This window comes from Lathamus discolor, chromosome 6 (assembly GCF_037157495.1).
Source record: "Lathamus discolor isolate bLatDis1 chromosome 6, bLatDis1.hap1, whole genome shotgun sequence".
Classification (NCBI taxonomy): domain Eukaryota; kingdom Metazoa; phylum Chordata; class Aves; order Psittaciformes; family Psittacidae; genus Lathamus; species Lathamus discolor.
The window spans coordinates 8264455-8277895 of NC_088889.1; the positions used below are offsets into that span (position 1 = coordinate 8264455).

Consider the following 13441-nt stretch of genomic DNA (forward strand, 5'->3'; position numbering starts at 1 on the left):
CACTGGTCTTTAAACCAACATAAGAAAGAGAGTTTAGAAGTCTTATCCAAACTGCTCTTACCATTCCAATCCGGAAATACGCCTGCAGCAAAATGGCTTTTGAATCCCGGTTGAAAGCCATGTCCTAGTTTGAGCAGGGATGAAGGTTCAGCCTTGCTTAGTGCCTCATGTAGAGCCCTCGGGGGGAGATCTGATTTCCCAAGGAATCTCTAACATCTTCCTTCACTGCGTTTCCTCTCCTCATTCCTCCCCCCACTGGAAACAAGAGCCAGCATATACAAGGTTTTTATCCTCAAATTTTACTGTAATTAAAATACAGAGATGCAGAATATTCCCAGGAACACACTGCAAAACAAACCAAGCAAACAAATTCAGTAGGAAACCAATTACAGACGATGAAACGATAAAGAACATGAGTGTTCTCCGGAGCCCAGCGCCGTGCACAGGACTGCGTGGCCGCAGTGATGGATCTGGGTTGCCAAAGGGCTCCTTGGCTCCCAGAGAAGCAGAGCTGGGCTCTGGCATCTGTCCCAGCAGCTCTGTAGCCATCTCCATGTTCCACTCACGCTGTTGTTTTTACAAGGATGGGTTTGCAATGGAGACACAGAAATGACCCACCCACAGGGACGAGAGCCAACGGGGGAACCCAGAGGAAATGAAGTGGGTTAAGATTTTCCACACACACATCACAAGGGGATGGAGAGGGGTGGAAGACCTGTACTTCTCTCCCAGCCAAAGGAGCTGCAGGGGACAGATGCGGCTCTGCCCTCCCAGCCAACATGAGTGAGGATGTGTAACGAGGGTCTGGGCGAGAGCTTTGGAGAGCTCCATCCAGGGGCAGGACAGAAAGCGAGGGGAGGGATTAAAAAGAAAGTGCGGAATAATGACATGAGTAAAGGGACGAGAGGATGTGCCCGTGGGCTCTCCTCTCATCCAGGGCATGATCCTTGGGCATGGGGAATGTCCGGCCACGGCAGGGCACAGGGCTAAGGGTAGGGCCACATCCCACCTCCACCATGGGGAAGACCCAGCCCCACCATGGGATGATCATGACAAAAGCCGGGGGAGATGTGGTGAGGAGGGAGCTGACCTGGCGCTTGGACCATCCGCTGGGCACACTGATCTATCCAAATGGAAACCCCCAGCAATCAACACTACTATGGAAGCAGGACACCAGCTGGGCATGGAGCAGCACCCCCCTCCCCAAACCCCACTTCCCTTTCTGTACTCTTCCCTAGGACAAACTCTGCTGTGTTCATCCTCTGACACAGATCCTGTCCTAAGAAACGAATTCCCTCCACTCCCCCTTTTCTTGCTCTCCCACTCCTCGCCTCCTGTCAGCAGTCCCTCCTCATCCCATTCTCACCTGAAACCTGGTGATCCTCCTTGTACTAACGGCCTTTAGTTCCAGACAAGTGGAGAGCTGCACTCCATTTACTGCAAGGATGCACAGAAGAGCTGACACAAAAAGATGGGAAACCCTCAGGACCTCTATGGCCTTCCTTAATGCACCTTTATCCCATTTGCCATGCCCGCTCTGCACACACAGTGCCTGCAGACAACAGCTTGGGAAGGATGTATTGCCTCCCCCAGCAGGAGCCTATGTGGGATACTGGTTATCCAAAAGCATGAGCGTTCAAGGCCAGGTTGGATGGGGCTTGGAGCAACCTGGTCTAGTGTGAGGTGTCCTGCCCATAGCAGAGGGTTAGAACTGGGTGAGCTTTAAAGTCCCTTCCAACCCAAATCATTCTATGGTTCTATGAGCTTCCCATCACCCGCCCAGGGGTGGCTGGTGAAGTAAAGCCCCTCAGATACTATCTTGTGTCCAAGGCCTGGGGGAGGCAGTCAGGAAGAAAACTGTCTTCTGTCCTAATTGGTAAGGAACTGTCTTTCTAAGAGGGTTGGTGACAGCACAGCTAGTTACACACAAGCAGCTTCTAGCTCTGGGGTTAGAGCTCGCTTCAGGAGCAGCCTGTGATCTGGAATAAGAAATGAGATGTGCTCAGGAGGAGCAGCGAGCAGAGATGCAAACACAGCAAACCGTGCTCCTGGTCTACAGGGCATTCGAGACAAAGGAAGCACAGACAAGACTTCTTCTGGCCTTGCCAGCTGCCACGAGCATCCCACAAAGCGCAGGCACACATCAAGGCCTGATCCTTCTGTGAGGCTGCTGCCTTCAGAGACAAACCCAACACGTCTGGGTCAACTTGGCCTTCACCAGAACAAAAGAGACAAAGCGAGGAAACGCACACACATGGCAAATGCTGTTTCCTCTTCAGGAACAAAGATGTAGGTTAAACCACGCTCACGCTAGCAAGAGTCACACACGGAGGAGATCAGCAACTTCTTTCCACTGCTAACAGTAGGGACTACCCAGCAAAGGGTACGGAGAGAAACTAACACCAGCACAGGACACAGTGACTTACGTCAGGCCTGAAATGTGGATTTAATAAAGGTCAGAATGAAAACTGCTTCACAAGCCCAAGAACACTCAGCAAAAATGGTGAGGGGGGGCAGTGTACTTCAATATTCCCTGATGTCTGAGTCCTAAGCACAAGAGAGCAGCCAGGAAGCACAATGACCTCCAACGGGAAATGAAAATCAAGGAAGTTGGCTTCAATATCCAGAACACAGGGCAGAAAGCAAACAAACCGCACAGACAGGGGCAAGGGGATTCTTCACATTCCTTTGGTTTCAATAAACTACGCTCTTGGGCAACAGAGGAGGAAATGTCCTCTAAAATATGCCTTCTATTTTGACCAGGACCCTATAGAAAAACTGTATGGAAGTGCCTAAGATGACAATGGAAACTCCTCTGTTTTGTTACCCTGGCTGAAGAGATGCCTGTGGACTGACACACGCATTAACACAGATGCATATATATAAAATACAGCACTTCACTCGCCTGTGCATCCAACACCTAACACCTAGGCTCATCACCTGCCAAAGCCAGGAGAGGAGTTAATGGTGGAGCCTGTGGCTTTCCTCATCCCGAGAATTACAGGGGACCTTGGAGTGAGTGAATGTGTGTGTGCACGTGTGTGTGATGAGCATCACAGGCCAGGCTGAGGATGGCTGTGAGCCGCAGAGGGATGCAGGTGTCTGGGTTTCTGCAGCACTATGAGTGTTGGGGGGCATCTGGTGCAACATGGTCATTCAGAGGAGCCAGGCTGGAGCCCCAGGAGCAGTGTGTGGAGGAGCTGCTGGTGCCCTGTGCAGGCTGGATGCTGCTGGAGCATCCTCCAACATGGTGCAGCCCTCTCAAACCCAGGCCACTGCTCCCGAGGTGCTGAGTGATGGGGAGAGCAACGCTCTCAGCCTCCCATCCCTCGCTGCAGCAGAATTTGGGTGGTGTTTGGGAACATGCTTGCTCATGGTTCCTAGCGATGTCTGTGGAGGGAGAGTGTGGCCTAGAGCCCAAATACCCCTGTTGCAGGTGGAGACACTGCAAGGAGACTTCAAGGGTCAAACCCAAAGGCCCGGTTGGTAGCTCTGTGGAGCATCACCACCTGCACTGCAACATCACAGGGGCCTGGCAGATGCCACTGTCAGCTCCTTTCTCAATGGGAACATACAGCAGCTTTCACCCTACTGCCTCTCACCAATAAAATCTATGCAGAAGTTGATGGTCTGGGACATATCATACTCCTGTGAGCCATGATCCCTGGAGCTGCTCCGCTGAGCTTGAGGGTTCCTTCTCTGAAGGGCGCAATTCAGCCAGGGAGTAAGTGACTGGGTGCAGCTTGTGGGATGGGCCCTGCAAAGAACAGGTAAGAGGTGCAGGGCAGGAGGGAAGTTTCCCTCTCTTCACAGTATCTCTCCTTTGTGTCAATGGAACTTTCTTCTATGGTTCTCTGCCAGGCAGATCCCCAAAACACACCCCCCAGAGCCAAGGGAAGGGGTGTTTCAGAGGATGTCCTCCCAGCTGAAGCTGAATGTGACTACACAGCCCACACTTCAAGCCAGGCACAGTTCCTCCCCCTCCTCTGTTACTTCCCCCATCTCCAGGCAGATGGAGCCTGACACCCGCTCCCACCCCTCTGTGCTTACAAGAACAAGGAGGGAGGAAGGAAACTGCAAGACAGAGACAACGGCGCCTTTAAAGCCCTCAGAGTAAAGATGGTTCCCAGTAGGTGATGGGAGTGAAAGGCATTGACAGCGGCTCTGTGAGCTCTGAGCCAGGCAGGCGGCGCTGAGCAGGCTGCAGCCGGAGTCTGCTCGGGTGCTTGACCCTCCCTGAAGCGGCTGGTTCCAACTCAAAGAGGTGCTGTGTAGGGGGACAGTATGGGCAGGTCGATCTTCCCGCAGGGAGCCGCGATGGGGCTTAGTCAGCCTTGTCCTTCTTCTTTGCGGTGAACGGGACTTTGCTGGCGACCGCGCCGACGCCGCCGGTCACCGCCGAGACGCTGCCCTTCACCAGTCCGACGCCAGCGGCGGGGACGCTGGTCACGGCTGTCTTGGTGAGCTCCAGGCTCTTGCTGCCCACCCAGGCAACTCCTCCCAGCGTGGCGCCCACGGCTCCCCGGGTGATACTGAACAGGCCGCCCGTCACTCTCCAGATCACCCCTGCCTGCTGCTGCGGGTGGTCCTTGCTGGCATCTGCAGGGAGACAGGGAAAGGGGAAGTCAGTAGCGTCCATACCAGAGACCTTCTCCCTGGACACTGCTTCCAGCCCAGGAGGGCTGTCCACCATGTGTGCGCAGCGCCTTGCAGCTCCTGATGCCTCAGTACCTGAAGGAGGAACCGAGGTGATCCCAAACTACAGCATGGACTTTGGGAAGGTAGGGAGTGGGAGCAGGATTGCCCACGTGACAGAGAACGGAAGAAGGTGGCTCAGTTACAGCCCCAAACATGCAAGCCTCAGTGCTGCAATGCAAATCAAATCTCACTAACAGGAGATGTAATTCCCCTCCCCTGTGTGTTGGCCAACGCCAGTAAATCAAAGATGAACACCAGCACAGGAGGCACACTGCACACAGCAACATCTGATGTTTGCCTGGCCTGCAGGTCCTCAGAAGCATCTGTTTGGAGACAGGTCTGTGCTAATGGCAGATGAGGGACTAAGGCACAGTGCAGACCTATTTGTGAGAACTGTAATTGAGCTAGCACAGATAGCACACTGCAGTAAAGATACAGTGACACAAGCATCACCTCAGGTTGTACAAGCCCTCTGGAGATCTCAGCTACGTATTTAATAGTGTTAAGACAGTGCTTAAAGTTGCTACACCATGTCACTGCTGGTTTACCTGTGCCAACTGGATCAAGGCCAGCACGACATACCCACCAAGCTGCCACCGCACCACCCCACAGCACTGCAGACACAACGTTCACAGCTCACCACTTCTTGGGGAAGGGCTGGCTTCGAGCTGCTGCTCAGGGGATTCAGACCTGACAGCTCTCGCGCTGGCCTCCACCCAGTCCTCCCTCTTTGCATGCAGGCAGCAAAGGAAGAGCTGCTCTTTTTGTGGGGTGAGATATTCTGGATTCTCTGAGTCCTGATTCACCGCCAGTGCTGCACACGAGACGAGTTACTAATAACTGCAAAAACACAACAAAGCAATCCTGGCAGGGAGAAAAGCAAGCACCAGCTGGGAATACAGGATCCCTGGAGCAGCAGCAGCAGCCCTTCTAGCCCATTACCTACTCAGAAGAGGGACTGCACAGTGCTGATGCAGCAAGAGGGCTTTAGCCCCCTGCTAAATCCACAACCCATTTCCTGGCAAGTGGGGAAAGGACAGGAATGGAAATGGCTTTATGAAAGCCTGCACAAAGAGACAGAACAGCCACGCCCCTGCAGAGAGCCCAGGACAGGGACCCTGCCACCACCAGCCATTGCCTCAGAGCAGCGCCCCAAGGAAGGAGCCAGGATGCACTGCACAGGTAGTGCAGAGATCCCAGCCCTTCCACCACATTCTCAGCTCCCCTGACCCCCTTTCTAAAGCTCCCCGAGAAGAAAGCCCTTTGCTTATCCAGCCCATCAGCAGCTTCCTTCCTTGACTGTTAATAATATTCCAGGCAGCAGAAAACTCTACCTGGAAACCCCCCTTTGATATCTCCACCCACTGCCATTTCCAAACAGATTAGAGCCAACACTGATGTCGGCAGTGGATTTGCTTTGCCAGCAAGCAGAGACCTTGGGAGTGCCGCGAGGCTGGCCCAACTGCTCATCTAGTTGCAGGGCCTTCGCACACTACACACCCTGGCTGATGGAGATGTCAGACCTAGTCAGTCTAAGCAAACATCTTCCTCTTACTGTTACTAACTCATCTCACGCCGTGCCTTCACCACATCTGTTATTCTGTGTACTTCTGCCAAGCTATCCTCTGAATCCTTCGGCGCAGAGACCATCTCCCCGTTGTCCGCGTGTCACACAACACAGTAGGGTCTCTAAGTGCTGCTGGAAAACAAGCTTTTTTCGTGCTTTTCTGTTCCTTTTTGTTAAACAAACCAAACACAAGTCTGACAGAAAACACACAGCAGCAGCAGCAGGGCATGGATTTTATCCTTGGAAGCACCAGCTGCCCTGGGGTGCTGGATGCACATGGCTGGAGGGACAACCTGACCTTGCCAGAGCTGCTGCCTGTGCTACAAGCGCTGGGGCAGACGGGAGGCCAGCTACTCACACCAGGGGCTCTCAGACTGCACCGTGTTACCTGTTGGAAAGGAGGAATTTCCAGGCATCTTAGGAGACAAATGAAGATGTCTTCAGATTCAACCTGCTTCCTTCCAGGCACTTAATGGAGAGGTTTAAGTAAGGTGATTTGATTCAGACCTGGGGCCCCCAACAGAAGAGGGACACGGATCTGATGGAGTGAGCCCAGAGGAGGCCACAAGGATGCTCTAAGGGCTGGAGCACTTCTGCTACGGAGACAGGCTGGGGGAGTTGGGGTTGTTCAGCCTGAAAAAGAGAAGGCTCCGGGGAGACTCTTACAAGAGTCTTCAAATACCTAAAGGGGGCCTACAGGAAATCTGGAGAGGGGCTTTTTACAAGGGCATGTAGAGACAGGACAAGGGGGAATGGCTTTAAACTGAAACAGGGTACATTTAGATCAGAGCTTAGGAAGAAAATCTTCACTACAAAGGTGCTGAGGCGCTGGCACAGGGTGCCCAGAGAAGCTGTGGCTGCCCCATCCCTGCAGCGTTCAAGGCCAGGCTGGATGGGGCTCAGAGCGAGCTGCTCTAGTGGAAGGTGTCCCTGCCCGTGGCAGGGGCTGGAACTGGATGAGCTTTAAGGTCCCTTCAACCCACACTGTTCTGATTCCTCTGACTGTGTTGCTAGCCAGGAAAGAGGGGGGCTTCTTCAGAGGAAGCTGTATACAGTAGCCTAACCTAGACAAGGCATGAGCCTGAATCAGGTGGTGTCACGATCCTTTCACAGGTATTTTTGTCATACAGAGTTTCTGAGGCAGCCTAGGCAGACACTATTTCTATCCAGTACACAATGTATCGCTTGCCTATTCCTCAACAATTTCACTGGGTATTTCTTTTTCTCCTTTCCCTCAGTGCTCCTGAGACCTCTTGGCTCCATTTCCAGTTCAGTTGCCAGCCTTCCAACTGCTGCACACAGCTTATCCAATACAGCATTTTGTGTTCTGTTTTGAGACCGAGGGTGGGAAGAACAGAGGCATCCAGAAATCCATTCAACTGTAGAGCAGGGCTCAGTGAAAATCAGGCTGGTCCTCAGAACAAACACCAGCCTCCCAGGATGGCAGGTCTTGTTTTTCCATTCCCCCCTCAGGGGAAGCAGGATCCTTTGCATCCCAGAGGACTGCAATGCAGGAGCTCTGGGCATTAAACAACTAGTGGTGTGCTCCGCTGCAGAACCAAGAGCTGTATCAAAGCAGCAGTAATCCTTCTGTCTCTCCCCAGGTACACATGCACCTGAGGCTACCTGTATGGAAATGGCAGTGGGTGGAGATATCAAAGGGGGGTTTCCAGGTAGAGTTATCTACCTCTGTAAGAGGATTTAGGCCTCTGGAGCTGCCCGGTTATTTGAACACAAGTAGTGTGAAAATCTCTTCCACGATGAATGCATGCAGGTGGATAGCCCAGGGACCACAGAGAAGGAGGCAACTGAAGATGCAATTGAGGGGCACGTTCCTCTGCCAGCAAAGAGCTAAAACATATTGGAGAAAGTGTCAGGAAATACTAATGAAGAAAGACAAGGACAAAGGTTCTTCCTGATTAAGCCAGGCAGAGACAATGAAGCCGCAGTGCATTGGAGCACCAGTGCTCGCACACTGCTTGTACCAGGTCTGAGCTACTCCTGTGGTCCTGAAAACCCCATAGGTAGCAGGGAGGAGGGATGCAGGAGCTGGCCCCAGGGAGCTGTGAGGCTGTTCCAGAAGCATCCCAACAGCTCCAGCTCAGAACAGAAGCTGTACCATAAAACCCCCAAACAAACTCAGGTCTGAATAACATTAAGAGAGAGAGAAACCCCTTGTCACCCTAAACACAAGAGATGACCCCTTGTTCATCCTAACCTGGCAGCAAGCTGAAATAGGCTGGATTTGTTCTATACTCCAGATGATGTGTTGAAAGCTTTCTAGCCATCCCTGGTTAGCTTGTCTTCAGGACTGCAATAAACCCCACAGTAAGCTGTCATGTAAGATAAGCATCAGATTTACAGTGCAAATTAGTCTTTCAGACAATGGAGTGAGCTAAGCATTTTGTTGGCACAGAGGAGCCCAGATTAAGGGTGAGACAGACAGCAGAGATGAAATACACAAAATAATCAGAGAGACAGACACACAGCCTGAGCAGGGGAACAATTCTGTACCCTGAAGCTGGCCGCAGCCCATGCTGCGCAAGAACTCTTCACCATCTGCCAAGCTCTTTTTTCTTTCTGTCCATGACCTGGCCTTTTCAAGGGTCCCTTCAGCTTCACTTCACCCACTGTCAGTGTCCTAGTTTTGGCTGGGATAGAATCAATTTTCTTCCTAGTAGCCAGCGCAGTGCTGTGCTCTGGATTTAGGATGAGAATAATGTTGATAACACAATGATGCTTAGCTGTTGCTTAGTGGTACTTACTCTAAGTCAAAGACCTCTCAGTCTCTCATGCTGTGCCAGTGAGGAGGGGCACAAGAAGCTAGGAGGGAGCAGAGACAGGACACCTGACCCGAACTAGCCAAAGGGATATTCCATACCACAGCACGTCATGCCCAGTGTATAAACTGGGCGGAGGTGGCTGGGAGCCACCGACTGGTGCTTGGGTATCAATCAGGGGTCATGAGCAATTGTATACTGAAACCCTTGTTTTTTTCCTTGGGTTTTATTCCTTCCTCTCTCTCTTCATTATTACTATTATTATTGTTGTTCATATTTTGCTTTATTTCCATTGTTAAATTGTTCTTATCTCAAATGATAAAGAGATAACTGACAACCGATTCCCTCCCCATCCCACTGGGAGCTAGAGGGAGTGAGTGGCTGTGGGATACTTAGCTGCTGGCTGGGGTTAAACCACAACAGTCAGATTAGAGCAGAAGAAAAACTGATGAATAAAACACACTCTTGTATGAGTGCCAGCTCTCTGGGCTGGGGTCAGCACCCCACACAACGGGCTCTCCTCCTCCAGCCCTCTGCAGTCCCTGCTGGCTTCTGTCCAGAGCAGGGGTCCTGCCTACTGGGGCTCCAGACAGACCCAGGTCTTCTCATCTGATCCTGACAGCATCTCAAAGCTGCTGTGGTGACTCCTCAGGGCTTTGCTCTGTATTTATATGGTGAGACAAAACAACAGCCTGCACTGGTGCCCCGTTCAAATAGCACTGGCGTTATTCGTCCCCTTGGCCTCTGCTTGCACGTGATACGAGAGGAAGGGAAAACTCTACTTTAGAAAGGACTTGTGCAAGTTGCTTCTTCCTCCTAACTTACTAAACCAGCCCTAAGCCAGGGCCAGTGTCACTGGTTCTGCATCTTTACGATACTTCCATCCCTGCGGGGCCCCTGGCGAGGGAGCTGGGCTGGCTCAGAGACCAGAATGTAAATAGTCAAGGTCATCAGTCTGGCCCACTGCAGACATGAGAGGAAGGGATGAGGTCACCAGTCTGAGCCTGAATTACACCTCTGGCAGCTATTAAGTGACCACTGGTGGATTTAGGCAGGTTCACCCACCTCAAAAATGTGTTCTGGAGAAACCAGGCAGGGGCGGAGGGTCAGCTGCTCACACAGATCTGCTCCCAGCCTTGCCCAGCTGATGTTTAAGCACCACTGAGCAAATCGCTCTGACCTTTATTACCTCTGCACCACTGTGACTGAGAATGTGTGATCTTCTAAAAGCCTTGGTTGTTGAGTCACAAACAAAGCGTGGACAGGAGAGAAGTTTCCAGTCCTGATGTTTCTTGCAGAGAAACCTGAAAGCTTGATTCAAGTGCGCTCTTAAGGCGCTGAGAACCCCAAATGGGATTATTGTTATTTTTAACCTTGTGATTTTTCCAAGCCTACCTTAATTTGAAACACATCGGGCTGGCGCTGCTGCTTCTCTTCCCCTTCTGTAAAGCAAAGCTGAAGTTAATGATCCCTATTTCCTTGTATTGCCGCACTGTCATGAAGGTTAATTAGGTACAGTTGGTGCGGTGCTTTAAACGAGGAAATTGTGTTTGTATTGTCATGACTGGCGCTGACAGATTCCTCTTGACATTCTCAGTAGAGACGCCAATGACAACTTCCAATTTATCTCTGGAGAGGTTTCCAGTTGCCAGACAAGTCACAAAGGCAAGAGAAACACTTGCCCCCTCCCCATGCACACCAGCCTGCTATTGTGTGTACTGTGGAGCTACACGAGTTTATCCTGTAGCTGAGACTTGCCATTTGGGCTATACACTCCTAGCACCAGAGCCCAGTGACTGCTGGGCACATACAGCATCTAGCTGTACATCACCTAGCAGGACTCTCCTCCATGGGATGGCCAAAGCTGCCTTCTTCCAAGCCTCCTGCCTGCAGCTGCAGAATCACAGGATCAGTAGGGCTGTAAGGGACCTCTGGAGGTCACCTGGTCCGACTGCCAAGGCAGGGCCACCTACAGCAGGTTACACAGGAACACATCCAGGCAGGTTTTGAATGTCTCTGGAGGAGGAGACTCCACAACCCCCCTGGGCAGCAGGGCTCTACCACGCTCAATGTAAAGCTGTCCTTCCTCATGTTAAAGTGAAACTCCTTGTGGTTTAGTTTATGGCCATTGCTCCTTGTTCTGTTGCTGGGCACCACTGAAAAGTGTCTGGCACCATCCTCCTGGCACCAACTTTTGAGATATTGATCTGCATTAATGAGATCCCATCTCAGTCTGCTCTTCTCCAGACTAAACAGGCCTGGCTCCTGCAGCCTCTCCTCATTAGAGAGATGCTCCAGATCCCTGATCATCCTTGTGGCCTCCACTGGACACTGTCCAGCAGCTCCTTGTCTTTCTTGTACTGAGGAGGCCAGAACTGAACACAGTGCTCCAGATGTGGCCTCATTAGGGGGTAGCAGAGGGGGAGGTTCACCTCCATTGACCTGTTTTGCTGATCCCTGTGGGGCACAGCATTTATGGCTGAGATGATGGAATTGCCATTCATGTCCTTTCTGTCATTTTAGCATCAACGATCTAGGCCCTGCAGTGTCACAGGCAAAGCGTTACACAGAGCACTCCAGAGTGTGTGTTTGAGCACTCATGCTTCTCTCCTGCCATCAATGCCGTGCTGCAGCTGGTTGGAAATAGCTTCGCAGGCTCAGCAGCTCTGCTCTCCCCAGCCCTGCTCTCCCCAGGTTCTGAACGCTACAAACCCAAGACCAGCAAAAATCCTAGAAATGCCACGTTGAGTTTAGCCCTGGAGCTTTAAGCTCTAACTCTGCAATCAGCGAGATGCACTTGTCTTCCTCTACATCAGGATTGTTCGGGAAGCTGCTGCACACAGCAAAACAGGGCAGCTGTCTCCACAGCCCAGCTCACCCCAGGGCCCTTCACTGGCACAACAAGCTTTAATTGCTCCTTGCACATGCCCCAGGAGCAGTATTAACTGCTGAAGCATCTACCTTGAAGCACTGAGAGACAGGGTTCAGGAGGGTAAACGAACAGTGATATGGAGTGGTTTGTTTTCCTCAGCTAAGCCTTCAGGGAGAAGCAGGCAAAGCTTTGACTGCAAGTGTGAGGCTTAGAGTTGGCTGGGAGTTTTCCCACTCTTTTTGCTGGGAAACATCGTGTCACCAGAACAGAACTGTTTGTAAAGACATGGTGGTATTGTTGAAACTTACACTGAAAAGAGGGTTCGGGGAGACTGGCTCCAGGGCAGCCAATAACTAACTGGTTAAAGCATCAGACCAGCCTTGAGTCAGCCCAAGGGCACTCCCCAGCCTCACACATACCCACACTAAATGGCCCAAGCAGCAGCTGAATGCCATTTTCACTCTTGCTGTTGAACTGTTCCACTTTGCAAGAAGAGACGTTAATTGGAGGAGGAATATAAACTTGTCCTCTTGCTTTCCAAGTACTTGCAATGCCAGAGCATTGGATTCTTAGTTCCTTATTTCCCCTCTAAATTTACAAGACTTCAGCTACTCTGATGGCATAGACTTGATCTCTAATGATGCTGAAAGCCAGCATGGCCCACAGCCCAGAGGTAATGCTCCTGCTCTAGGAAAATACAAGTGAGTTGCAGGACAGACAGCACTGTCTCCTAGAAAGGACATGGATCAGGTAGGAACCTAGAGACCCAGTTCTGCTCTCAGCATTATTAATGACCTGTTGTGTAGCAGCTACATCTCCTCTGCTTCTTCTCCACCTGACTGGCCTGTTTCAGCCATGGTGACTGCTCAGGAGCTAGTCCCAGCTAGCCAGCTGGGAAAGGCAGGAGTCCACCCTTTGCAGCAGGCGAACTAATGAGCACTGATTGGCCTCATGGTGCCTCTTAGAGACAATCTCCCAGCTCCTACCGGCATACTTAACCTCTCAGAGAGAAAGAAGTGCTCACTGGGACAAAGCCCTTGTGAATCTGCCATCTTCTGACACAGATCATGAGGGCTTAAGGATGAGGACTCACCCTTTTTATAGGCTTGTTCAACAGCGGGTTTAAGGAGACCCTTGTCTCATCTGAAGCAAATGTCATCTCCCACCATGCTGTATGGGTTGTAAGGAAGATGACCCCACAGGAGAGTCCTAGGGCAAAGCTACGAGTGGCCTTGACCGTTCAAGGAGCAAATCTGGACATACCACTTCCATCTCCATCATGACATCTCTTTTTCTCAATGTGGAACATATGCAGAAGGTCAAGCTTTTGCTACTGGCCAGAGAGGTCACTAAAAACCCCACAGGGTGTCTCAAGGGCACTGACCGTGGAGAGATGATCCCAGAAGGCATGAGATTTCAGTCTGCCCCAGAGAACTGTACATGGTGGCTGCTTCCTCCCTGCTATTGCCAAGAAACTGCAATGGTGCATTCTGGCAAGTATGAACAGTGAGAGACAGCTATCAG

The 13441-nt window shown here is 51.5% G+C and overlaps 1 protein-coding gene across 9 annotated transcripts in view; it reads right to left on the bottom strand.

The window, feature by feature from the left end:
* Positions 1-283: 283 nt before the first annotated feature.
* Positions 284-13441, bottom strand: part of LOC136016567 (transmembrane protein 263-like) — a 240463-nt gene continuing 227305 nt past the window's right edge. For all 9 annotated transcript variants that reach the window (XM_065683947.1, XM_065683945.1, XM_065683943.1 and 6 more), the window contains one exon: positions 284-4599. In XM_065683947.1, the coding sequence (XP_065540019.1) occupies positions 4325-4599 (275 nt within the window). In that variant the 3' untranslated portion in view covers positions 284-4324. The remainder of the gene's footprint in view (positions 4600-13441) is intronic.